Below are 23,261 nucleotides of genomic sequence, written 5' to 3'. Positions count from 1 at the left end.
GAATGGAAACGGGAATGGGAATGGGAATGGGAATGGGAATGGGAATGGGAATGGGAATGGGAATGGGAACAGGAATGGGAATGGGAACGGGAATGGGGAATGGGAACGGGAATGGGAATGGGAATTGGAATGGGAATGGGAACAGGAACGGGGAATGGGAATGGGAATCCTGCTCGCCCCCACTCGTGCTCCAGGGCCCCGGGACCCAAGTGGGAATGACGGGGTTTGGAGAGCCCGACGGACCGGCTGCTCCTGGGGGTGCCTGTGCTGGGACTTTGGGCCCTGCCCGCGCTGGGGCAGCCCCGGAGGTGCCTCCGGCCCCGCCGTGGCCTCCCCTCGTTACCACACGGGCACCGCTGGCCCCGGCAGCTCCCGCCCTGCTGCCCCAGTTCAGCGCCCCAGGGACACCCCATGGCTCCCCAGCATTCCCTGTTCCCAGCACCCCAGGGACACCCCATGGCTCCCCAGCACCCCAGGGACACCCCAGGGACACCCCATGGCTCCCCAGCACCCCAGGGACACCCCAGGGACACCCCATGGCTCCCCAGCACCCCAGGGACACCCCATGGCACCCCAGGGACACTCCTGTCCCCTCGTGCCCATCCCCCCCCTCCCGAGGGACCCCCGCGCTCCCCCAGACCCCCTCCGCCGTTACCGCGGGCCCCGCCCCATCCCGCTCCGGACCAATGGCGAGGCGGGGGTGTGTCCCGAGGCCACGCCCCCCATCCCGGCGGACCAATGGGCGTGGCGGGGGCGTGGCGGGGCCCGGCCCCCACGTGCCGGCGGCGGCCGCGGGGCCGCGGGATGGAGGCGGCGGGAGGCGGCGGAGCCCCGGGCCCGGGCAGGCCCCGGCCGGGACAGCCCCAGCCCCAACCGCAGCCACAGCCACAGCCACAGCCCAAGGGCCGGGAGCTCTTCAGGAGCCAGCGGAAGGAGTCCGAGGTGAGAGCGCGGAGCTCGGTGCCGGCGCCCCCCGGGCTCCGACGGGACCTGTCATGGCGCAGGGGGTCCCTGCGCTGCCGGAGCCTTGTCCGGGACTGGGGGAGCGCCCGCTCTTGGGGGTGCTCCCTACCCCAGACTGGGCGCTTTAGGGCTCCTGCGGGGGTGGCTCCAGCGTCCTGCCGTGCCCAGCCCGGAGCGGGCAGTCCCCGGGGCCGCTCCCCGGCACTGCCCCCTCCCCGCCCCGCTCCCAGAGCCGGCTGCAGGGGTTTGGGGAGCTGCCTCAGCCTCAGCACTGGCACCTCCCAGCCCACAGGGTTTTGGGGTTCCCCTGGGCTCCCCCACGCTCTGCAGGCTCCCCTTTGCCCCTCGCCCGGTCCGGGTGCCGCAGTCCCCTCCGCCCCCTCCGCCCCTCCTGGGCACGGGGGAACCGAACCCCGCAGAGCTGCCCTGCCCGTGCGGCTCCGTGTGCCGGGCCGGGGAAGCGGGACCGGGATCGGGTCACCGGGATCCCCCCGGCTCTGATGTCCCCGCCACCCTAAAGCCACCGCGGGACCCCCGAGAGCCAAGGGCGGGGAGACCTCGCTTTCCCACCGAGGGGCTCCATCACCCCAAGAGGGTCCCTGGGAATGGCGGGGAAATTTGGGATTTGCTTTGCTCCCCTGGCTCGGTCTCTCAAAGCGGATTAGGGCTGCACGCGCCTCGCCGAATTCCTCACCGGCTTTACCTCCCCGGGCTGGGCCGCGGAAATTGGGGGAGAATCCGGCGTTTCTGGGCAAGCCGGGCTCAGCCCGGAGCCGCGCATCCTCCCGGGTCATCAATATTAATCGCGCCGATGCGCATCAGTTCCAGCCCGGCTGCCGAGGAGGGATCCCGAGCCTCGGAATGGGAAATTATGTTAATTGGGTTGATTAGCCATTCATGTGTTCCCTCAGGCCGGGCAGGGCAGCGCGCTGCCGGCCTTGGGCCGTCTGGCCGCGGCTCGCTGCCCCGCCGGCATCCTCCGGCGAAGTTTCATGCTCCAGTTCCTCATCCGCAGGGGAGGAGGGGGAGATCGGAAAGGCAAAGCCCGGCCCCGAGCGCTGTCAGATCTGCGGTGCTGAGGACGGAGCTCGGGGATCCGCAGCATCCTCCCGGCGGCTTTTGCTTTGAACCAGCCCCGGGGTTTGTTTTTAGGGCGTGCGGGGCTTTGAAATGCATCAAATATTCACCGGCATTTTGTGTCGCGCCTTTGCCTTCCCCGGGATTTGAGAAATGCTGGTTTCACACACGGCTTCCACATCTCCGCCGCGTTCTAAGCGGCCTCGCACGGACTCCCCGCTCCAGCCGCGGAGAGCGATCCGTGCGAGCCGGAGGAGCCGCGGCGCAAAGGCTGCGAGTGCTGGCAGCCGTCCCGCATCCCAAAATATCCCCGGGATGCGCCGGCCCCCTCCTGAGCCCACCCCGCTCTCCGCAGGGTTCCGTTGATTGTCCCAGCCTGGAATTTGAGTACGGGGATGCCGACGGCCACGGCGCCGAGCTGGCAGGTGAAGCGGGTTTGGGGCGCTGCTGTTGTTGTTTCTCGGTGCCGGCAGGCGGGGAAAGTGAAAATCCCGGCGGGATGGGCGGTGGATGTTGAGGGGTGTCACCCCCGCGGCGAGAGAGCCAGCGGGGTTTGTTATCAGAGGGTCGCTCGCTCCCTGGGGACGAAGAAGGGACGCGTGGGGACACGGGGATTACCCCGCGCTCCCCGGGACACGACACCGGGGTGGCAGCAGGGCGGGTGTCGGGTGACAGAGCCCAGGCGGGAGGTGTCACCCGTGTCCTTGTCCTTTGTCCGGCTGCCTCTGCTCCGTCACCCCGCGGTCCCCAGCGCGGCCGGAGCACACGGGGTTATTTTTAGCTCGGTGTATCTCAGCTGCACGGGCTGGCCTGGCAAAAACCACATTTCCTCTGCACGGGATCCTTCCCCCTTCCCTGCAGGATCACTTCAGCCCTCCGCGGTGCTGAGCAGCACCTCGGACCGGGGGGATTCTGTGGGAACAGGCAGGAATTACAGAGAACCGGTGCCACATCGTGTCCCTCCCAGTGCAGCCCCTGTCTGCGGGACCCAAAATGTCCGAGCTGCTGGGTGGGGGATCAGGGCAGGCCCTGCCTGGGTGTTCCTGCATTCCCTTCATTCCCAAACTGCCTAAGTGAGACTCAAAATGTCCCCTCAAAACCCCCAATGAAATTGCAAATGCAGCTGGAGCAGGAGCTGGGAACAGCCCAGCCAGGACATGGAGGTGAAGGTGACAAAGGACATGGAGGTGGGTGGCCACAGGGTGCCTTTGGAGCTGCAGGAGAGCTCAGGGACCAGTTCAGGTCTCTGTCCCATGTCCTTGGGTGCTCTCCAGGGAATTTGGGAGTGAGGGGAGGGTGCAGCCCCTCCACGCCCCTGCTGATCCCTGTCTCCACCAGAGCTGTACAGCTACACTGAGGAGCCTGAGCTGAGCCACAACAGGAGATGCTTCGAGGAGGATTTCCACACTCAAGGTAGCAGCTCTGGCCTCAGCACCGCGGGGCTTGGGGCGAGGGCAGGGCCCCCAGGGAAGCACTGGCTGGGGTCTTGTCCCTCTTGCAGTGCCGGGCAGGAGGTGGCTGGAGCTGGACAGGGCTCAGCAGAAGGCCTACGTCATGCGCCTGCTGGATGGGCTGGAGGTGGTCAACAGGGACAAGAGGCTCAGGGTGGCACGGGCCATCCTGTACCTGGCACAGGGTAAGGACACGTCCCCCGTGGCCGGACCCGCTGCCTGGGGCTTTGGGAGAGGCTTTTCTCAGGGTGGTGCCAGGTGGGTGCAGTGAAGCTCCTGCCTGGGGTGGCCCTGTGGGCTCCAGGGGTTCAAAGGTGGATCCTCCCTCATCAGAGTTTCTCTCTGGGGCCTCTCCAGGTGTCTTTGGGGACTGTGATAACGAAGGGGATGTCCTGCACTGGTCTCGGCACAACAGCTTCCTCCTGTACCAGCTGGGCACCTTCTCCGCCTTCCTGGAGCTTCTCAACATGGAGATTGAGTGAGAATTCGTCCACCTCTCCCTCCTTGTCCTTTTCACTTCATTTCTTCTTCTCACCCCTCTCCTCTTGGACTCGATGACCTTGGAGCTGTTTCCCAACCAGAATGATTCTGTGATTCTATGATCTGCTTTCTCTCCTTCTTCTCTTCTTCCAGTTTGCTCTCCTCCTCTTCATCTTATTCCTCCCCACTTTCCTCATCTTCTTCTTCCATCCTCCTCTTCTACCTCCTCTTTCTCCTCATCCTCTCATCTTCCTCCTTCTCCTCTTTCTCCTCATCCTCCTCACCCTTTTCCTCTTCATCTTCTTTCTTCTCATCCTCCCCCTCCTCTTCATCTTTCTCCTCATCCTTCTCACCTTCCTCCTTTTCATCTTCCTTCTCCGTCTTCCTCACCCTTTTCTCCTCACCCTCCTCCTCATCATCTTTCACCCTGTCCTCCTCACCCTCTCCTTCAGTTCTCCTCACTTTCCTCTTTATCTTCTTTCTCCCCATCCTCCTCACCCTCTTCTTCAATCCTCCTCACCCTTCTCTTCATCTTCTTTCACCCCATCCTCCTCACCCTCTCCTTCAGTTCTCCTCACTTTCCTCTTCATCTTCTTTCTCCCTGTCCTCCTCACACTCTTCTTCAATCCTCCTCACCGTCCTTTTCATCTTCTTTCACCCCATCCTCTTCCTCCTCCTCTTCATCTTCTTTCTCCCCATCCTCACACTCTTCTTCAATCCTTCTCACCCTCCTCTTCCTCTTCTTTCACCCCATCCTCCTCACACCCTTCTTCATCTTGTTTCTCCCCATCCTCCTCACACTCTTCTTCAATCCTCTTCACCTTCCTCTTCATCTTCTTTCACCCCATCCTCTTCATCTTCTTTCTCCCCATCCTACTCACCCTCTTCTTCAATCCTCCTCACCCTTCTCTTCATCTTCTTTCACCCCATCCTCTTCCTCCTCCTCTTCATCTTCTTTCTCCCCATCCTCCTCACCCTCTTCTTCAATCCTCTTCACCTTCCTCTTCATCTTCTTTCTCCCCATCCTCCTCACACCCTTCTTCAATCCTCCTCACCCTCCTCTTCACCTTCTTCTCCTCCTCCTCCCCCTCGGGCGGTGTCCCCCTCCCCGGAGCGGCGTTCCCGGGCTGGGGTGGGGCCGAGGGGCCGGCGCTGAGCCGTCTGTCCCCGCAGGAACAGCCAGGCGTGCAGCAGCGCCCTGCGGAAGCCGGCCATCTCCCTGGCCGACAGCACCGAGCTCAGGTACCCGCGGGCGCTGGGGCGGGGGTGGCACCACTCTGGGGACAGAGCGGCCACACCCCCGCCTGCCCCGCAGGGTCCTGCTCAGCGTCATGTACCTGCTGGTGGAGAACATCCGTGTGGAGCAGGAGACCGATCCCCCCGAGTGGAGAACCTGCCGGGAGACCTTCAGGATGGAGCTGAGTGAGCCCCAGAGTTCCCTGTGCCCCGCCGAGGTCCCTGTGCCGTGCTGGGGCAGCGGGGGGAGCTCAGGGGTGGGTTCGGCTCTGACCCGGTCCCTTCTCCTCCAGGTTTCCCCGTGCACGCCGAGGAGCCGTTTGCTCTGCTGCTCTTCACCATGGTGACCAAGTTCTGCAGCGGCCACGCTCCGCACTTCCCCATGAAGAAGGTCCTGCTGCTGCTCTGGAAGGTGCTCCTGGTGAGTGCAAACCCCTCCTTGCTCCTGGAGCTTTCATTCTGGAACGCTGCTGCTGCAGCCTGGGTGTTCTCCACCGTTCAGCCCAGCCATAGCGGGGTTATTTAGGATGGCACCGGGAGCTGACACGAGGAAACAGCTCCTGGGATGAGGGTGGGCTGGAGGAGGAATCTGGAGAAGGAACCAGTGCCGTGGTGCCTTCATCTCGGCTGTCCCTGCTGATGTCCCGCAGCGGGGAGCTGCCCGGGACAGGGCTGCGCGCTCCGTGTGCGCTCCGTGCGTGCTCCATGTGCGCTCCGTGTGCGCTCCGTGTGCGCTCTGTGTTCTCCGTGCGCGCTCCGTGTGCGCTCTGTGTTCTCCATGCGCGCTCCGTGTGCGCTCTGTGTTCTCCATGTGTTCTCCGTGTGCGCTCCGTGCGCTGCCCTCCCTCTCCCTCTCCCTGTCCGCCCGCAGTTCACGCTGGGTGGGTTCGAGGCGCTGCAGGCCATGAAGGTGCGGCGGCGGGAGGAGCTGGGGCTGCCGCCGCTGCCCGAGGACAGCATCCAAGTGGTGCGGGGGATGCGCGCCGCCTCGCCGCCCACCTGCGCCATCGAGCTGGTGGAGCAGCAGCAGCAGCAGCAGCAGCAGCAGCAGCAGAAGCGGGGCCACCGCAGCCGCAGGGTGAGCGCGGGAGCGTCCTGCCGGACCGGGATGGGTTTGCAGCAGGCACCGGCAGGAGGAGCCAGGCGTGCTCCTGGTCGTGGTTCCCTTTCCCCTCAGGTGTTTTCCAGGCTCAGGCTCACGGAGTGGTTTTGGGTTGCAAGGGACTGTAAGGACCATCCATTTCCAAATGACACCTTCCATTAGATCAGGTTTCTCACAGCTCCACCCAAGCTGGGCTTGGGCACTGCAGGGATGCAGGGGCAGCCACAGCTGCTCTGGCAATTCCATTCCAGGCAGGAATTCCTGCCCAAGATCCCACCCAGCCCTTCCCTCTGGCAGTGGGAGCCATTCCCTGTGTCCTGTCCCTCTGTTCCTTGTCCCCAGTCCCTCTGCAGCTCTCCTGGAGCCCCTTCAGGCCCTGCAGGGGCTCTGAGCTCTCCCTGGATCCTTCCCCTCTCCAGGTGAGCACCCCCAGCTCTCCCAGCCTGGCTCCAGAGGGGCTCCAGCCCTGGAGCAGCTCCATGGATTCCTCTGGATTTGCTCTAGCAGCACCAGGTCCTGCTGCCGTGTCCCCAGGGCTGGGGCAGCTCTGCAGGTGGGGTCCCACCTGAGGGAACACAGGATCAGAATCTCCCCATCCCTGCTGCCCACGCTGTGGGATCAGCCCAGGGCTGGGGGTTTTGGGCTCTCAGTGCACATGGCTTGAGAATGTCCAGTTTCTCACCCACCAATTTCAATGGCGACAGATCAGCCCCATGGGGTGTTTGATCCAGAGGAAGCCAGAGGACATCCTGACCTTATGGCAAAGGGCTGATAAGCACCAGGGAGCAAACTGTCCACAGCAAGCTCTTTTTTTAGCCCTGCTCTTGGAGTTGCTGTGTTAGGGTCTGAGGATGAAAATGCCTTTTGCTAAGAGGTGTCGCATGGAAGCCCCAAAAGTTAAGATGGAAAATGGGGTCACACCTCCCAGAGCAGCAAGGTTAGAGGTACAGAAGGAATTATTCTTGTGCAGGCTTTGGTAGCAAAGAGGGAAATCCTTACCTGGAGAACATCTGAGAGCTCGGTCCTTTCAGGATGGACACATCTGGTGCCAGCACCTGAGAGGGAAATAAAACCCTTGAAGCGACCTGAATTTTTCCTCCCCGTTCTGCTGCAGCCCCTGATGAAGCAGGACAGTCTGGACATCTACAACGAGAGAGATCCCTTCAAGAGCGATGAGGGAGGAGTTGATGAGGAGGAGAGCGACGACGTGGACAGCGGGATCGAGGGGGAGCTGGACCTGATGGAGCGGGAGGCGATCGTCCCCGCCATGCCGGCTCAGCGCCCGCCCATCGAGAGGGTCTCCTTCCCCAAGGGGCTCCCCTGGGCCCCCAAAGTCAGGTAGAGCCACCTGGTGTCACTAGGAGGTGCCATCAGGGCCCCGCCTGCCCTGGAGTCCATTGCAGATTTTTGGGAAGCACTGGGAAGTTTTTTGGCCTCTGGCAGGCTGACCTGAAGTGACTGCGCTTCTCTTTTGGTCAGGGCTGGTCCTTTCTGGATTGGCCACTTGCCACGTTTGGTGTGTAAATCCTGGGGAAGAGCTCAGCTAAACCCAGCCCAAGACAAAAAATGGGCAACCCCGATTTTTGGCCAATAAGTGGCGATCCAGTTTTGGATATGCCAGGTTGTACTGGGAAGGAGGTGCTGTGCTGGGGCGCTGTGGGAGCAGGGTCAGCTTTCCCAACCAGATCCCGGTGGGTCTTGGCAGCACAAAGTCCTTGACTAATCCTGGTGGGAGCTGGTTAATGACATCCTGCTGGGTGAGTGGGACTGGTGCTGCCAGGTGAAGCATTTTTTACTGGCAGAGAAAAACATCTAAGGATGAAGGAGTTGGTGACTTTCGTTCCTAAGACAATTATCCACCCATGAAATGAGGGAATGTTAGGAAAAGAGGGTGAAAACCTCTACCCCTCTCCCTCTTATCCATGTGAGGTTTTTTTGCTGTTAATCCCAAACCTGGATTTAATCCAGCCTCTTTAAAACACAGGAACAAATAGATATTTTTGAGACAGGAGCAGTGACAGGGTTAAGTCTGTCTGTCCAGAGCATTCCTAGCAGAAACACAGCAGGAACTGGTTTCCTACGTGGATCTCCACGGTGGTGCTGTGGTGTTCCACGTCACTTAACCCTCTCAGCTTTGAAATCAAATGGCTGCTGCTCTCCCTGGCTGGAAACCCAGCTGGATTCCTCTCTGTCCAGAGGAGCCTGGGCTCACAGCTCGTGTCCTGCCCGCAGTGCAGAGATGCCGAGCAGCTCCCCTGACAGACGCCCGAGGTGGGGACAAGATGTCAGCTCGCTGTTGGAGCAGCGTGTGCTCTGACAGACTGTGGAGATGACATTTGTTCCCTCAGAGCCAGCAGATGCTCCTTGGAGAGGCTGTGAGGAGCACAGGAGGTGCATGCAAAGGTGCTGGTTGTAGGAAGCTCCTCTCCGTCTACTCGCACGTTCCTGTGGAGTTACACAGCAAATACAAATGGTTTAGGTTCACGTTGCTGCCAGCCACTGAAGGCAAGGGTGGCTTTTGCCCTCTGTTGTTGAGATCTCCAGAAATCAGTCTGAGGTTGTGATCTTGCACGTGGCTGCTTTCCAACCTTCTCCTTGTTTCTGTCTCTCTGCTGCTCCATCAGACAGAAGGACATCGAGCATTTCCTGGAGGCAAGCAGGAACAAATTCATCGGATTCACGCTGGGACAGTGAGTGTTTTATCCACTGAATCTGCCCTGTAGCTTCCATCAGTGGTGGGAGGTGTCCACAAAGCTCAGGTTTTCCCAGCTCAAGATGTGCTCGGGATGAGGCAGTGCTGGGTTTGCTGGAGCTGCAGCAATGAAAGCAGTGCTAGAAAAACATGTTCCTGGAGACACCGGTCCCCAGGGACCTCTTTCTATTAAAAATCAGACCTAGCCCAGAATAAGTGACCGCTGGCCCAAGCCAGGAGCTGGTTTGATGTGAAGGGCAGCTGAGACAGTTTGGTATCCACAGCAAATTCCCCAGTTTGTGCATAAATCAAGCTGTGGGTGCAGAGTCATCCTGGGACAGGCACAGCAGGGTACATTCATTTCTAGGTGCAGTGCTGGGCTCAGACTAATTCTGATTTCATCTGATTTCATCCAAATTCTGATTCAATCAGATTTCACTCCAGTTCTTCACCCTATGTCTCTCCTATCTCGTGCAGGCATGATGGGGAGGAGGTGGGAGGGCAGCAGCTCATGCCAGCACCTCTCCCAATTCCTGACCCACCTGGGGTGCATTCAGCAGACTCCAGGCTGCCTCTTTTACCTATTATGACATCGGAATGTTTGAACATGGATGTGCCTCCCAGAACTGACCTTCCTTGCCCTTCCCCAGGGACACTGAGACCCTGATAGGGCTGCCACGGCCGATCCATGAGAGCGTGAAGACCCTGAAGCAGGTGAGACTCCCTGCATGGCGTGGGATATCCACCATGGATCCTCCTGGCCAACCTCACTGGAGCACAGCTGCTGCAGGGAGGGAAAAGCTGCTTGCCACAGGAAAAGCTTCCGGAGCTTCTCGCAGGAATTGAGGCAAAAAATTAAAAACAGAGTCCTCAAGTAGCCTCTCCGGCATTTTTGCTTTCCCTTTATCCAAGGTGTAGCATTCCTGCTTCCTGGTGAGTGCCTGCCCTGTGTGTGGAAGGGGACAGGCTTTGAGAGCTGGGTTTGGACATACATTCCCAAACTGGTGCTGTTCCCAGGGGGAAGCACGGCCAGCCTCAGCTCCATGGGGAATGAGACCCCTCCAGAGGCCAGCTGAGCCTACCCAAGGTCTGGGTTGTCTTTTGGAGGTGACTCTCCCTCTAATTCCTTACAGAGAGCTTTCACTGCCCTCCCAAACTCTCTGTTGCTCCTTTAAAAAGTTTCAACTTGAGAAAAAAACCAGAAGGCAGAAGGAGCAGGTGGAAGTCACCAAGGGCAGGAGGTGTGAGGGGCGATGTCCCACACAGGGACGAGCTTCCCGTGGCTCTGCTGTGACCTGCACACGTCACTGGGATGTTGCTGTCACCATCCCTGGCCCGTGTCCCCCTTCAGCTGTGACACTGCTCTGCCTCTGTGTGTGTGTTTTTCCAGCACAAGTACGTTTCCATCTCGGATGTCCAGATCAAGAACGAGGAGGAGCTGGAGAAGTGCCCCATGTCTCGGGTAAGAGGGAACTTGCTTCACCCCATCACCAGAGAGAAGATGGGAGGTTGCCAAGGTGCCGCGTAAATCCATTCTTATTTTTAGCTCATTTTCCCTTGTTTTTAATGCTGCTCTGCCCTAGGGGGAAGAGGAGGTCCAAGAAACCCCTTGTGAGGTGTTGTATCGAGCAATGCTGTACAATCTCCCCCAGTACATGGTAAGCCTGCACTCCTCCAAAGGCAGGAGGAGCTCTGGAGCAGGGAATGGTGCCAGCCTGGGAGCTGCAGAGCTCAGCACGGGAGGGTGTCCAGGACCTACCTGCAGGGTGTTTTGGGATCCTGAGCAGAGCTGGGATGAGCACAGTCCAGCAGGAAGGGTTCAGAGATTCTGAGATGCTGCCTGGGTCACATGGGCTCTGCAGGGAGAGACAGAGATTTAAGTGTATTTAAACTCCAGGTGTTGTTTTACCCACACTGCCAGAGCTCAGGCACATTGATGCCTCAGGTCAAACAGAGCTGCTGAGCTCCCCACACGTGTCCTGTCTGTCAGAGGGCAAGTGTGGTCTGGTGAAACCCTCTAGAGCTGGCTTGGAGCTGTCCAGTTTTGGCAAGTGAGGGAGAAATTCCCTTTCCTGGGCATCCCCCACACCTCCTCCCCTGCAGATCGCTCTGCTGAAGATCCTCCTGGCTGCTGCACCCACCTCCAAGGCCAAGACTGACTCCATCAACGTCCTGGCAGACGTGTTACCGGAGGAGATGCCGTAAGTCCCTCACCAGCCTTGCCACCTGCAGGAAATGGATTTGTAGAAAACTCTCAAAGCCTGGAGGTTTATATAATATCCATCTGTATACAAGCTTTGAGATAAGAAATGCTAACTTAGAAATGCAGTAAAATAAGACAGACATTACTGAAAGAGAAATGAAGCTAGAAACAAGTTTCAAAGGATGGCCTTGCAAATAAGACTTGATACTTTAGAGAAATACAGCTATGAGAGTGCTAATACAACCCACGAGGGGTAATTTTAAATTATTGACCTTAAAGCATCAACAGCATTGTGTGGCAAAAGCTGATAGGCCAAGAAACGCTTATAACGTATTATAATTAGGAAATAGTTAACTTCTGATTGTGATGGCGTAAATTGTAACATCTGTATTGTCTCACCCTTCGCATGAGACTGAAAATAGAATAAATGTTTTTAAAACGCCTCTCAGTTACCCCATCTCTGGGTCAAAAAAAAAGCATAATCCAACAGCCACCAAGCTTGGACCAAGCAGGAGAGCTGAGAGGTTTGGGGGGCTCCACATTTGGGGTAGGTGTAAATTACTGTTGGCACCAGGGCAGAGCTGTCAAAGCCAAGGAAGTGACGCTGCCGTGACGATTTGAGTGCAGCCACTCCAAGCTAAGTGACACAAATGATAAAATCCTGCTAATTGACCCAAATCATAAAGATGTGTCAGCACGTAGGAGGTGTCCTCCCTATTTCTATGCCAGCATTCCTGCTGGAGGGAAATCCACCTTTTTTCCCCTCCTTTTTTAACGCATTTTGGCACCACCAGGCAGGATGGGTGGAAATGGGAGTCCCGAGGGGAGAGAAAGTCCTTGGTTTTGTAGAGCTCATCCAGGTGAGTGAGAACTCCCTGGGCCTCCCTGCTGCCACAGCCCCGGTGCTGTTTTTCCCCTGCCCCAGCATCACCGTCCTGCAGAGCATGAAGCTGGGCATCGACGTGAACAGGCACAAGGAGATCATCGTGAAGAGCATCTCGGCGCTGCTGCTGCTGCTCCTCAAGCACTTCAAGCTGAACCACATCTACCAGGTGGGCCTGGAGGAGGGGACTGAAGGTCCAGGTAAACCCTGTCCTAGAAGAGGAGCTCTTCTCTTCCAGGGAGAGTTTCTGTGAGGAGCTGTAATCACGTTTCCATAGCTCCAGGATTTGGGATAACCCCGTTGTGCTTTGGTAACATCACTTCTACCCACATGGCAGGAGATTTTAGTCTTCTGGGAACATCCAGTCAGGGTAAATTTAGGAGATAGCACGAGCCTCCCTGGCAGGAGGGGGAAGAGGAAGGGGATTAGGCAAGGCTCTCTTTTGCTCTGTCATCTCCAGTGCCCAGAAATAGTGCTGGGAAGGACCTCACGAGGTCACCTAATCTGCTTTTGGCAGGATCAGGTTCTTGGGGCTCCAGTTTCAACAGAGGCAGGAGGTCTGGGTCATAGTTGCAATCTGATTTTTGTTCCCAGTGTGATTTTTGTTCCATCTGCATGGCACCAATCAAACTGCACCCACTCCAGGGCTTTCCTTGGTTAAAAAAACCCAAGGACTAAGATGAGCTGTGGCCCAGTTCTCCATTTGTTCTGCAAGTCAAACAATTAGTGTTTTCTAATTTTTCCTGCTAAAGCTTTCAGCGCGCTACAAATCCCTCTGCGTTACAAAACCCACTGATATTTAACCGAGGATAAATATAATTCCATGTATTGGATTGGGTAAAATGAAACCAACTCCCACATTTTTACAATCCTACATTTGTTCTGCTCCCCATGCCACAGCCTTTCATTCATTTTTCTCACTTCAAAGCAGGTCCTCTCCTTTCTTCCCCTCAGGCAGGAGGGCCACTGCAGCCTGCTGCTGAGCCTGGAGAAAGCTGCGGGGTTCCATCCCCCTGATTCTGCTTTCCTTGTGCCTGATCTCTGGGTGGTTTTGTTCTTTCGGTGACAGAGGTGGTTCTCAGGGGGAACTCCAGCAGGTCTGAAACGAAGGAATCACTGAACCACGGAATGGTTTGGGTTGGAGGGGTTGATTAGTCACCAGCACATCCCAGTGCTGTGTCATCTGTGGTGTGCCAGTGCTGACAGCTGGCGCCAGGCTGAGATGGGAACAAACTGTTCCTTCCCTCTCAAATGGGAGATGTTGATGGAAAGGGCAGCATGGGAGAGGATTGGGGTTTGCTGCAGTTTGTGTCTTTAGAGGACAGGACAGGTTTGTTGTATTATTAAACTCTAGAATGGTTTGGGTAGGAAGGGACCTTGAAGAGCATTTAATGCCTCGAGGGAGAGAGAAATTAAAAGCAAGTAGGAAAATAGGGATATTATTTCAGTCAAAATTTCTAAGGGAGCTGGCATTAGTATGTGAGAGCAGTAGGAATTACTGTATTTTCTCATGTAACAGCTACAACTCCTTCCCTCTTCCCCACACACCGTTTTGCCACAGATTTAATTTTGAAAAGCCCTGAGGTGCAGCTGTTCCTAAAGCACTGCTGTGACGTTTCCGTGTGTTCTCTGTGGCAAACAGAATTTTCCAGCTGCTGTGCATGACACAAACCTTACGCAGCAAACTTCAGGGAGAAAATGATCTGCAAGGTGTCTGGGGCAAACCATCCCCAGAGCTTTGCTGTTGGCTGGAAAGAGGTTTCCATTTCCCAGTTGTCCCAGATAACGCTGACCTGTCTCCCTTCTCCTCCCCAGTTTGAGTACGTGTCCCAACACCTGGTGTTTGCCAACTGCATCCCGCTGATCCTGAAATTCTTCAACCAGAACATCATGTCTTACATCGCTGCCAAAAACAGGTACAGACAGTGGTGGGGCAGGGAGGCTTCGTGCCTGGGGAGCCCTGATGTCCTGGGGGGACACAGGTGACCTCACACGGCTTTGGGGTGTCCTGTCCAGGACAGAAATATGTGGAGGCAGCAAATCCCTTTGGCATGGTGAGGATGACTGGATGCTGGGTTTGCAAGCTGTGATTGGGCTTTTGAAATAGTACTAAAATAAAATAGGTTTCATTTTTAAAATGAAGTAGTTTCCATCTTCACATGGACTCCACCGGGCATCTCTGGGCCACAGCTTCATCAAGGCCAGATGGGGCAGGACCTTCCAGGCCTTTCTCACTTTTTATAGCTGCAATTCAGCTTTCCTGGCTGCTTCAGCTTTTCCAGTTGTCACTGCCTTTTACTGCTGATCTGAGAGGGGCACCAGCCCCGTTTTGAGCAGGGCTGGACCACCACGGATCAAAGACTGAGACAGCCCAGATCTTCCACAGCTCACCAGGGCAGGATTTCTCTGTTTGGAGAGGAGCTCCACGGGGATGTTGGAATGATAAAAAGATCCTTTTCCTTCCTTTCTGATGCTCTTTTTGATGCTCTTTTTGTTGCTCCTCAGCTGCGTGTGTAGGCTGGTGTCTCTCCTGCACGGTATGGTTGTGTCTGTGTGAGGAGGCACGCATGGAAAAATAGGAAGTAATATGTTGATCCTCCTGCTGTAAATATTTCCATTTTTGTTCCTGTGCTTTAAGTGAGGAGGAAACGCATCCCAGGAGCACTCAGCTCCCTCCTCTGCTCTGGGATGGAGGTTTCACAGGCAGGAGATGCACCTGTGAGCGAGGTGGGATGTGCAGCTGGATGCTCTGAGACAGGGCAGTGTAAATTTGAGTTTTGAGTGTATTTAATTTAATATTTTTACATATTCCTTAGGCCTGGAGGCCTTGGAAAAACCTGATACTCTGCATATTCACTCACCATGAATTTTCTTGCTGCCTCACTTTGAACCTCAGATCTGTTTTGTTTACTTCCCCCCCCCTTTTTAAATATGCACGTGAATAACTCATCTGCCGTGTTTTAATTGATCCAAATCCTTCGAGTCCTTATTAATGGTCTCAGGATGGAGCTGGGGAGCCAGGAGGCATCGGGGTGCTCCATTAGGCTGAGGGGTGAGGCCATGCCAAGGCTGGGATCCTGTTTGGATGGACATGTCGGCGCGGCTCCTTCCGTGCCAGAGAGGGGATTGCTCCCCACCCAAATTATTTGTTGCATTTCCAGCACAGAGCAGGAAAAATGTTACAGATTCCTGGGTGTGATCATATAGATCACGTTAACAATCTCTCTGTGTTAATTGGTTCCTCACGAGCCCCTTCTTTCCCGTTTTCTGCAGCATCTCAGTCCTGGATTACCCGCATTGCACGGTCTGTGACTTGCCCGAGCTCACAGCAGAGAGTCTGGTAAGCAGCACAGAAAGGGTTTTGTGGCCAGGATTGCTCTGTGGGACAGCAGCAGGAAGGGGTTGGGTTTTCTATTCTCTGTCTTGTTTTTCTGTAACCCCCAACCATTCCAAAATTAGACTTTTTTTCCCCCCTCCATGCTGAAAATTCCTCCCATCACTGTTCTGAGTCACTGTCAGCCGTGGGGAAGTGGGGAACAGGCACTGCTGGTGTTGGGCACCCCATATAAATAGTTGGGTTTAGGGTTTTCCCTTTGACAGAACACAATCACAGAATTCCAAGATCGTTGTGGCTGGAAAAGATCTCCAAGATCATCAAGTCCAATCTTTGATCAAACACCACCTTATCCCCAGCCCAGAGCACTGAGTGCCACCTCCAGGAATTCCTTGGACACCTCCAGGGATGAGAACTCCAAACCTCCCTGGGCAGCCCCTGCTGAGGCCTGACCCCCTTTCCATAAGGAATTCTTCCTGATGTCCAACCTGAGCCTCCCCTGGCGCAGTTTGAGGCCGATTCCTCTTGTTCTGTCAAGACAAGACTCTTCTGCTTTGAAAGAGGATTTACCCAGAGGCTGTTGCCTCCGAGGTTTCAATTGCTCTGAGCGCTCCTGTTTTATGAGATACCAGTTTAAGGAATGAATCAGATTCCCTGTGGAGAGGAGCCCTGAGTATTCCAGAGGCTGGCCAGCAGGGTGGGCTGGGCAAATACCCAGACTGCAATGGGATAATAACGCTGGCAGGTTCATAATTACAATAATTCAAGTGCAGAGAGGAGGTTGGACTCTGACAGCGCAGGGGAAAGCTTTGGGGTTAACAGGAAACCATGAACAGGAGACCCTAAATCATTCAGGATGCTGAGCAAACCCAGTCCGGGCAGGGATGATCTCGTGGGCCTGTGTTGTTTTCTTTAGGTGTGTAAAGGTCAAAATCATCAGACAGAAAGGTTTTCCCCAGGTCCGAGGGCTGCGGGAGGCTGGGTGTCCCCATCCATCCCTGCCAGGCTCTGTCGTACCCTGGGCCGATGGGGACATCTAGTGACACATCACGGAGGGCGCCGCGGCTCTGCTGATCCTCACAATCGGGAGAAAACCGAACGTTTTCAGGGAAAATATTCCCAGTAGGGTCTTGATGGTTTGAGAGCTGTTGCATTCAAGCACTGCAGCTTTCACTTCCCTCCAGCAGACATGGATGTTGTCCTCAAAGGAGAGCAATTTAATTAGAAAATATGCAGAAACCAATTTGAGTTTTACCACGAGGGTTTGTTTTTGGGAGGACACCCGTGGAAGTAAGGATTTAATGGGAATTAGACACACCCTGGTGCTCGAGGCTTACATTTGTATTTCTTCAGCCAGCACTTCATGCATTGTTTTAGCCTTTTTTTACCACTCAGTGAGTGATTTTAACACATTTCTCAGAGGATGTGGCAGATGATTCTGCTCTCAGTGGGTTGAGCACAGAGATTTGTGTTTGGGTCATCCCAAGGGGAACCAGGACGAGTCCAGCACTGCTGTCTCCCGAGGAGGGGCCTGTGGGGTAACTCTGTCCCCACCCGGTGTAAATCAGGAGTGGCTGAGGTGGCGGGGGATTCACCCACCCTGTTGTGGGAAAAGCTCTTCAAATCCTGGCCAGTCCCCATCTCCCCTCTCCTGTCACTCCAGAGGGGTCTGCAAAGGGTTTAATCCAACCCTCAGAAGGGGTATTGAAGCCTGCTTGACCTGTTCCCTCCTTCCATAAATCCGATGGAAAGACCCTCCCCGACTTGAATCTGTAGAGACAACATCAGGCTGGTGACAAAGAAATCCATCACCCAAAGAAATGGATATTGGGATCTTTGGGAGAATTACTTGGGGTAGAGGAGACAGGCTGGGCCTGGGCACGACGTGACACTGCAGGGCACTGCAGTTTGGGACCCCCAAAGCACCAGACAGCACCCACCAGCACCTCAGTGACATCCTGGTGACATTCTGGTGGCATCCCACCCCTGGATGGCTCTTGGGCATCAGAAGGGGCTGCCCGGGGAGGTCTGGAGTGCCCTGGAGGTGTCCAAGGAAGGCCTGGAGGTGGCACTCAGGGCTCTGGGGTGGGGACAGGAGGGGAGTCAGGCACAGCTGGGACTCGGTGACCTTGGAGGGCTTTTCCAGCCTCAGGGGTTCCTCGATTCTGTTTGGGCCTTGCCTTTAAAAGCAAAGGGGTTGTGCTGGTGGGATTTTCTTGGGTAAATCTGCTTTCAAAGCTGGGTTGGACACTGACAGAAGAGACCCCCCAAACTCCTCCCAGGGGTGCCCAGATTCTGGAATGGGTCGAGTTTTTGCCCTGAGTTAAGAAGGCTGTGAGTGGTTTATAAATTCAGCAGCCTTTGTTTTGTACACTAATCCCCAAACAGGATTTTTCTGGGACATTTCTCCTGTGCTTGGAGTTGTTCAAACACAGAGCAAGTTCCTGCAGTGGTGGAATGACTGCTCGAAGTGCCACGGGCAATATTTCCACAAGCTGGAGCTGGAGGTGTTTACAGTTACCTAATGTTTATAACAATGTCTCAGCAGCACTTAAGCTGGGGGGGATTTTTGTTACAAAAGGGTCTCATCCTCTCGATACAAACGTTGCTATTTGTCATCCTGTGTTGATTTGTGATTTCCTTTCTAAGCATGAATCAATTTACAGAGTTACCAAAAGCAGTGGTGATCACCAAGCTGCAATTTGCTCTCTGGCTTGTAAACAAGGAATACAAATCTACCACAAGATATATTTCCCATGATGGAATCATGTGATTTATCCCATTATTAGCTCTTACTCTAAATTAAAAGCAGATTAAAATCGGAGCGTTTCAGAATGGCTTTCCCCAGAATCTGCTGATGAAAACCCGAGTGAGGAGGCAGCTCTGCTGCTTGTCCTCCCTCGGAAATGAGACTTGTGCAGACAATAAAAACAAAGATTCCTGCCCAAGGACATCTCTGAGGCGGTGCTGATGAGCGCTGTGGTCAGGGTTGCACTTCTCCCCTTGCAGGAAGCCGGAGACAACAACCAGTTCTGCTGGAGGAATTTGTTCTCCTGCATTAACTTGCTGAGGATCCTCAACAAGCTGACCAAGTGGAAACACTCGAGGACAATGGTAAGGGGCTGTCCCCTCCCCCTGAGACCCTCCAGTTTCACCTGGAGCACGTCCCTGGCTCTGCACAGCGGGTTCAGCCCGGCCTCATGCTCAGGGTGTCCTGTGGAAGAGCTGGAGCTTCTGCTCTGTGTCATCTTCCCTTTTTTCTTGCACAGATCGAGCCTCAAATGCAGAAATACTTTACAAATAACTATTTCTCTGGCCCTGCGGCCCCGTGCAGAGAGTGCTGGCTGTGTTGAAGGCTGCTGCTCTCCCTCCTGGGGGTTGGTGTTGGTGGCCAGAGCAGCACAGACAGCGTTTGTGAGGCTCCCCTGAGCTCTCTGCATCCATCAGTGTCCATTTCCCGGCAGATGCTGGTGGTGTTCAAGTCAGCCCCGATCCTGAAGCGCGCCCTGAAGGTGAAGCAGGCCATGATGCAGCTCTACGTGCTCAAGCTGCTGAAAATCCAGACCAAGTACCTGGGGCGCCAGTGGAGGAAGAGCAACATGAAGACCATGTCTGCCATCTACCAGAAGGTGCGGCACCGCATGAACGACGACTGGGCCTACGGCAACGGTGAGTGCTGCGGGGCGGTGATGCCCTGACAGGCTCAAACAGAGGCCACATGTCGGAGTCTGGAACATCCCTGTGGCCGCCCTGGAGGGTTTGGGGACCGGACAGGGGGTCTGGGGTCTGTCCAAGGGGCTCAGGCAGCCTCACACAGAGCCCAGGAGGACACTGCCTCTGATCCCTGGCCATGGAGTGAATGCCCACAGTGTGTGAAGAATCACAAGCTGAGAGAATTCAAAATAAGCAGTGGTTAGTTTATCACAGAGTGTGAATGTAGAATCTAGGATTTTTAGTATATGAGGTTGAAGAGACAAGATAGAAGAATGGGTGTGTGGCCCCTGTGCTCCTTGTTCTTGTTCTCATCCCCCATCTTTTGCTGAGTTAGATTTTAGAGATTGGTTTAGAGTAGAAACGACATGTTAGCATAAGTAGTAAGCATTAGTAAAATTTTGTAAATAAAAAGTACGTTTTAAACAGTAGTTGAGTCAAAAGTACCGTACATAAGGTGTGGGACCCTCTGACCCACCCAGTCCTGCTGTGTGTCCTGCTCTGCTGAGGACACCTTGCAGAGCTGAGACAGAACTAAGATAATGTACCCTGCCAGAGAGACCTGCCAGAGCTGAGAAAGAACTGAAATAATAAAGAATAAACAACTTTAAAAACATGTACTAGCAGACTCAGCTTGTCGTCTCTAGCTCCAGTGTAAAACACTTAGAGCAAAGAGAAAACAAAAAACCTTATTACCTCAGAGAACAACAACCCCCAAAAAACTCCCAGAGAACAACAACCTTGAGAAAAAACCTTATTACCTCAGAGAACAACAACCCCGAAGAGAATCTCAGGGAAGAGCAACCCTGAGAGTTAGACAGAGTGAAAGGAATAAAGTGAGTATTTATTCAGCACTGGCTGAAGTCTAAGTCCTTCTTCTTCACCTTCGTCTTCCTTCTTCTTCTTGGTTTTGTGTGGTTTTTTCTAATTGGGTGAAAAAGGTCCGTGCTGCGGGCCTTGGGTGGCCATTATTGGGTCAAAAGTATAAATAATATGGGTGTCACCTCGTTATTGGGTGATTAGCACTTAAATAACCTTGGAAAGAGTTAGAAGCACTCCGTTTTCCCTGCATTCTCTAACTTGCCAGTTAGAGCTCATGGCTCATGAGTCTGTAAATAGATAAAAAATAACAAACCCTGAGTCTGAAACTCCAGTGTATTACTCTTTTTTTTTTGGTGTACACTCCTTTTTCTTGGCAGAAAAAGAAGCCAGAACCATCACTCCCAGGCTCATCCCTCTGCCTGTGGCTTTGGTTTGGTCCCAAACCTTCTAAAATCGTTGTCACTGCTGGGGATTTTTTTCAGAAGATTTCTGGCACCGTTCTGCACCGTCAGGTTTAGAGCTCGTGAGAGCCAGCTTTGAAAATACTGGATTTTTTTTCATGTTACATGTTTAGATAATGTGAGATGATGTCGTGGTTATTGCAGCTTTTCAATATCATTCATAGTTACATTTGCCCAAATTCTTAAAAAATTAATAGTAAAAAATTAAATTAATTAAATATAATACAATAAATTCAAAATTAATTTATTATATTAAATAAAAATTAAATAATTAATTATATATATATATTATAACTAGAATAATTAATTAATTAATTATTTGTTAGTTAATTAATTAAATTTAAAAATTCTTAATAAACTCACCAGGTTTGAAGTGGTTTAAATCTTGATCCCTGCTCCAGTGGTCAGTGGAGATCTTCAGTAAAAGTGGTGAGGTCTTTATGAAAAAAGCAGAGGCTGGGTAATTATAGGGAATCCTTAAGGCAGGGATAATTACATTTTTATGGGATATCTTCAATTAAAATGCACACAAAATGGGGTTTGGTTAGGAATAATAATAATTAGGAGCGACTGGTTAATTCAGGTGAACCCTTCAGCCTTTCTTTTGCTCAGACCTTGTCGGGGGATGTTTTCCTCACTGCCTGGGTGTTGTTCCTCCTTACTGCATGTGAAAAATGCAGATTATATGGCTCTACACAGATATTTATTATATGTATTGTGCTAGGTTGGAAAGTTATGCTGTATTAACATTTCAATAATATAGAAAATGCAATAGTGTAATTAAAATCAAGCTTTAGTAGTTAAAATAGAAACTATGTGTGTGAGATATTCTTTTTTTTTAGCTCAAGAAAAAGAGAAGATAATCAAGAAATTCTTCGCCCAGAGATAACAATTACAGAGACCCCTAAATTTTCCAGAGGAGAGGAATTTATGGCTCTCCTTATCAACAGAAACGAACTTTTTCAAGCCTGACTTAGACTCAAAGGCTCCTGGGGATTAACAGAAAGTTTTTGACAAGCACCAGACAAATATCTTGTTTTAAATAAAATATGCATAACCATGAGGTGATTATGCATACTCTTAAGGAGTAAATTATGCATACTCTTAAGGAGTAAATTATGCATACTCTTAAGGAGTAAATTCTCTTTTAACGGGGTCCTTTTTCTGACTCACTTTTGTCCAGGAAGACACACCTAGCCCGGGCTGTAACTCTTTGCTGTTACCATCTCATTAATTGTCCTAACTCTAACCGTTTAACCTTTATGACTATATTTGTATTATTATTTGTATTAAACTCTTATAAATTCTAAAAACAAGCGATGATTACGTGCAGATATCGACGCCAGGCCGTGGGATTTCCAGGCCGAGGAGTGCACGCTGAGGGCCAACATCGAAGCCTTCAACAGCCGCAGGTACGACAGGGCGCAGGAGTCGGAGTTCGCCCCGGTGGACAACTGCCTGCAGAGCGTGCTGGGCCAGCGCCTGGAGCTGCCCCAGGACTTCCACTACTCCTACGAGCTGTGGCTGGAGCGGGAGGTGTTCTCCCAGCCCATTCGTTGGGAGGAGCTGCTGCACTGCCAGTGAGCCGCTCCCGCCGAGCCGAGCCGTGGGTTGGGTCTGGGGGGGGGTTTCAGTGCAGCTGGGGGGAGAAAAAAAAATAAATTAAACTTTCCAAAGAGACCAAGTCTCTCTGTGCCTAGCTTAGCCTCTTTTTGGAGGTCATCCTGTGACTTCTTGGAGAGCGGAAAGCACGGGCAGGGGCCACGGAGCAGGTTCCAGAAGGAGCTCAGAGCCTGGGTGTGTCTGGTAGCTTGGTGTAAGGATTCCCACTGGAATTCCATCCCTCTGGCACACCCCGCGCTGTGCCTCGTTCCTTTGGATCTGTTTGGCTGTGCCTGGCTGCCCATGTGCTTCCAACACCCGCTGCTGCCCCGGGATCCCGGAGCACAGGCTGGCGTGGGGTGGGGACAGCGTGGAGCGTTGTCCCTGGGGTGGCACAGCCCAGCTCAGAGCGCTGCCACCACCGGGGACAGGTCCTGCAGGGTCCCCTGGACACCCACCCGTCCCCTCCTCTCACCTCTGTTAACCCACCCCTGTGCTGTGCAGGGTTTGGAGCTGTGGAGGCTGGAGCTCCCTTTTCTCTTCCCCCTGAGTGTCCTCACGATTCCGTGTCCTCTTCAGCCCTTCCAGCCCTGAGGAGACAACAAACACCACGTTAAAATCCCCATTTTTACACGGATTTTTGGTTGTTCTGGGGGAATGTCTGTGCCAGGGCTCAGAGCGGGGAGGGAAAGCGCTTTGTTGGACAGTTTATGAGGGAAAGAGTGGATTCTGTGGTCCATAATTTCAGGGTGAATGGGATATTGAGCTGTAAACTTTCTGTCGATTTAATAACTTAATCTTTAAATTAAATAACAAACACTGCACTTGGGTAAAGCTGCTTTGCATGAGGGTGGCATTTGTCAAAGCATCGTGTGTTCATATAGGGCAGGGAAGCCCTAAATAAACAAGTGTTTGTTATGGCAGGATTTGTGCTAATTGCTTAAATAATTAATTAACCTGGGAGTGTTTCCTTCATGGGGTTTGTCCAAGGCCTTGTTCATGGAAATGGCATTAAACCCTTTAAAACCTTTTTAAATCTGCTTTTGTTCAAAATAAACCGACTTTTAAAGGACGCCTCTGTATTTAAGCTTTTTTCTTTCTGTGTCTTAATTTAAATGCTTTTTTAAAATTTTTTTTTTAAGGACAAAAACGTCCCCCAAACTCAGCTCTCACCCCTGCCCATCTCCACTTAAGGAGAAATTGAATTAATTACTAAAGAAGCTTAGAAAAACCCTTGGTATTTG

At 53.4% G+C, this 23,261-nt stretch overlaps 1 protein-coding gene across 2 annotated transcripts; it reads left to right on the top strand.

Annotated features, from left to right (window-relative positions):
* Positions 1–651: 651 nt before the first annotated feature.
* STRIP2 (striatin interacting protein 2) lies at positions 652–22,496 on the top strand. Of its 2 annotated transcripts, XM_063397173.1 has the most exons (21): positions 652–942; positions 2,396–2,465; positions 3,379–3,453; positions 3,542–3,676; positions 3,849–3,969; positions 5,145–5,213; positions 5,287–5,393; positions 5,501–5,628; positions 6,079–6,285; positions 7,424–7,647; positions 8,934–8,999; positions 9,652–9,715; positions 10,392–10,463; positions 10,585–10,659; positions 11,105–11,202; positions 12,130–12,256; positions 13,903–14,003; positions 15,361–15,427; positions 18,431–18,535; positions 18,886–19,090; positions 21,749–22,496. In XM_063397173.1, the coding sequence occupies exons 1-21, from the start codon at positions 739–741 to the stop codon at positions 21,997–21,999; spliced, it is 2,571 nt and encodes an 856-aa protein (XP_063253243.1). In that variant the 5' UTR covers positions 652–738; the 3' UTR covers positions 22,000–22,496. The 2 variants fall into 2 exon arrangements, with proteins under 2 accessions (XP_063253243.1, XP_063253242.1); XM_063397172.1 differs by having other exon boundaries at positions 803–2,465.
* The last annotated feature ends 765 nt before the right edge of the window (positions 22,497–23,261 follow it).

This window comes from Prinia subflava, chromosome 4 (genome assembly GCF_021018805.1).
Source record: "Prinia subflava isolate CZ2003 ecotype Zambia chromosome 4, Cam_Psub_1.2, whole genome shotgun sequence".
In the NCBI taxonomy this organism is placed as follows: domain Eukaryota; kingdom Metazoa; phylum Chordata; class Aves; order Passeriformes; family Cisticolidae; genus Prinia; species Prinia subflava.
The sequence above is the reverse complement of the archived record's forward strand: the minus strand, read 5'-3'. Positions and strand labels throughout refer to the sequence as shown.